General features: G+C 37.6%; 1 protein-coding gene across 1 annotated transcript; it reads left to right on the forward strand.

Annotated features, from left to right (window-relative positions):
• Nucleotides 1–1,108: 1,108 nt before the first annotated feature.
• Nucleotides 1,109–1,884, forward strand: LOC117106207 (the record flags this gene model as incomplete). Its single annotated transcript, XM_033247557.1, has 1 exon — nucleotides 1,109–1,884. A coding segment is annotated over one exon (776 nt), but the record flags the coding sequence as incomplete, so codon positions are not given.
• Between the last annotated feature and the right edge of the window lie 591 nt (nucleotides 1,885–2,475).

Genomic DNA, 2,475 nt, shown 5'->3' on the forward strand with positions numbered 1-2,475 from the left:
AAACTATTATAATAGGCCTACTCAATATAAAATTTGTTATTTTCTGCAGGAAAGATTGAAAATGCCTTCTTAATTGTTAACATGCTAGCCAGATCTCTCAGCGTAAAACATGCAGGTATTTATTTTCGAACGATATCATGTGCGCGTATATGAGGAATGCAGTCAACAAAGAAAGGATAGTTAAATTGGGATTTTAAGTTGTCAACGTAATTAAAACACCATTATGGATAATAATGCATATAAAATCCAAATCTTTTAAAACTGGAGTTAAAAATGTGGGGTTTTAGGACCAATAAATGACTAATTTTTCATCACAAAAATTTCGCAGTCTCTCACAGCAGATTTTTTACAAAGGAGATTCATCCCCTCGTCCCATGCTAAGAGTTATCATAAGCCTACAGTGCTTGTCTTTCGTTAAAATGTAAGCAATTCTGTTAATTTGCAATAAATGAAGAGGATGTGCCAGGCTGTAAAATATCCCCCGCGAAAAATGTTAGTTCAAGAAATTCATCGCCTCATTTAAAAAAATGTGGTGTGGTAAAGATGTATCGATTGTACATAGGACTTGATAACTGCATCAGTAGTTGTCAACAAAAGAGTTACAGCCATGGTTACAGCATGCACGCAAAGATTGTACATGGTGGATACCTAGGCGGTTTTATTTACACGATCTTTTGTTACTTTTTTCGCCAGTGACGTCACGATTAAATCGTATATAATGGCCTATAACTTCATAAAAAATTGCCAAAAACGATTTTAAGGTTGATTCTATTAATGGCATATCAAAAATCCCGTTTAGAACAAAAAATCATTTAGTTCTCTTTTAAGGTCTGGATCCCCATAAAGAGAGACTTCGACCCTCATCTGTCGATGCCACTGGTAAATAAGGCTCTCTGCAGGTGTTGGGGTAATGATAAAGGAGGAGCTTTCAGGTCAAGTTATCGAAGTACTGAGAAAAAGTGACAGAATTATTGTTGTAGTGATGGTACAGGGGAAGCAAGTAATAAGAGTGGTTAGCTGTTATGCACAAGTTGGCCGAGATGAAGTAGAGAAAAATAAATTTTACGATGATTTAGTAGATGAATTGGGATTGAATGGAAAAAAAAAGAGTTCTTAGTCGTAGCAGGTGACTTCAATGGCCACATTGGAAAGGATATAGATGGTTATGAAGGAATTCATGGAGGTTTTAGTATAGGTACACGAAATAGAAAAGGAAGAAGGTTGCTGGAGTTCTGCGCAGAATCAAATTTAGTAGTGGATAACACTTGGTTTAAAAATAAAAGAAAGGCAACATTTCAATCTGGTGTTGCAGAAACTCAAATCGACTTTATGTTGGTAGAGAATGAATGGCGAAAAAAGATCCAAAATGTGAAAGTGATTCCAGGGGAACTCCAACACAGCTTACTGGTAATGGATGTTGGAAAATTGCATATACCAAAAAAGAAACAAGTGCTGCCAAAGAGGCTAAAAATATGGAAGTTTAGAGATGTGAAAATCCAACAGAAGTTTGCAGAAAAAATGGATGAATTGTGGATGAGTAGCTCAGAAAAGGATCCATGGCTAAAATATAAACTATGTACTCTGAACGCAACCAAAGAAGTATGTGGAGTGAGCAAAGGTAAGACACCTCAGGGTGAAACCTGGTGGTGGAATGAGGAAGTGCAAGAAGCAATTGTAAAGAAGAAGGTTAGTTTCAAGCACATGCAGAAGCAGAACACGGAGCAAAATAAGGCAAGGTATAAGAGGAACAAGAAGAAGGCTAAGAAAGTAGTTGCTGCAGCCATGAAGAAAGAAACGGAGAAAGAGCTGGAAATGCTGAGTAGAGGGGGGCCAAGCCATCTTCAAAAAGTTAAGAATTTTAAGGAAAGAGTCAAAGGAAAGTAACTGCATCAAGGGTAAGGATGGTAAAATCTACTTTGATGAAGTGGACAGAGGGAAGATCTGGAGAACTTATATGGAAAGTATTATGAATAAGGAGAATGAGTGAGATGGTGTAGTGGATGCAGAGAAAGTAGAAGGACCAGTGGAAGGCATTACGAGAGCAGAAGTGAAGAAAGCGCTGAACACCTCGAAAAATGGGAAAGCAGGGGGGCCATCGGGCATTACAAAAGAACATTTCATATCATCACAGCATGGAGTAGAAGTATTATATCAGGTGGCAAATGATATTATGAAAGGTGCCAGTATGCCGGATGATTGGAAGCTAAGCATCTTAATACCAATCTATAAGGGCTGTCTCTTATACACATCTAGATGTGTATAAGAGACAGAGATGTATCGATTGTACATAGGACTTGATAACTGCATCAGTAGTTGTCAACAAAAGAGTTACAGCCATGGTTACAGCATGCACGCAAAGATTGTACATGGTGGATACCCTAGGCGGTTTTATTTACACGATCTTACTTTTTTCGCCAGTGACGTCACGATTAAATCGTATATAATGGCCTATAACTTCATAAAAAATTGCCAAAA

Source organism: Anneissia japonica, unplaced genomic scaffold, assembly GCF_011630105.1.
Source record: "Anneissia japonica isolate Jap-2015-1 unplaced genomic scaffold, ASM1163010v1 scaffold12739_len67309_cov146, whole genome shotgun sequence".
NCBI classification, from domain to species: domain Eukaryota; kingdom Metazoa; phylum Echinodermata; class Crinoidea; order Comatulida; family Comatulidae; genus Anneissia; species Anneissia japonica.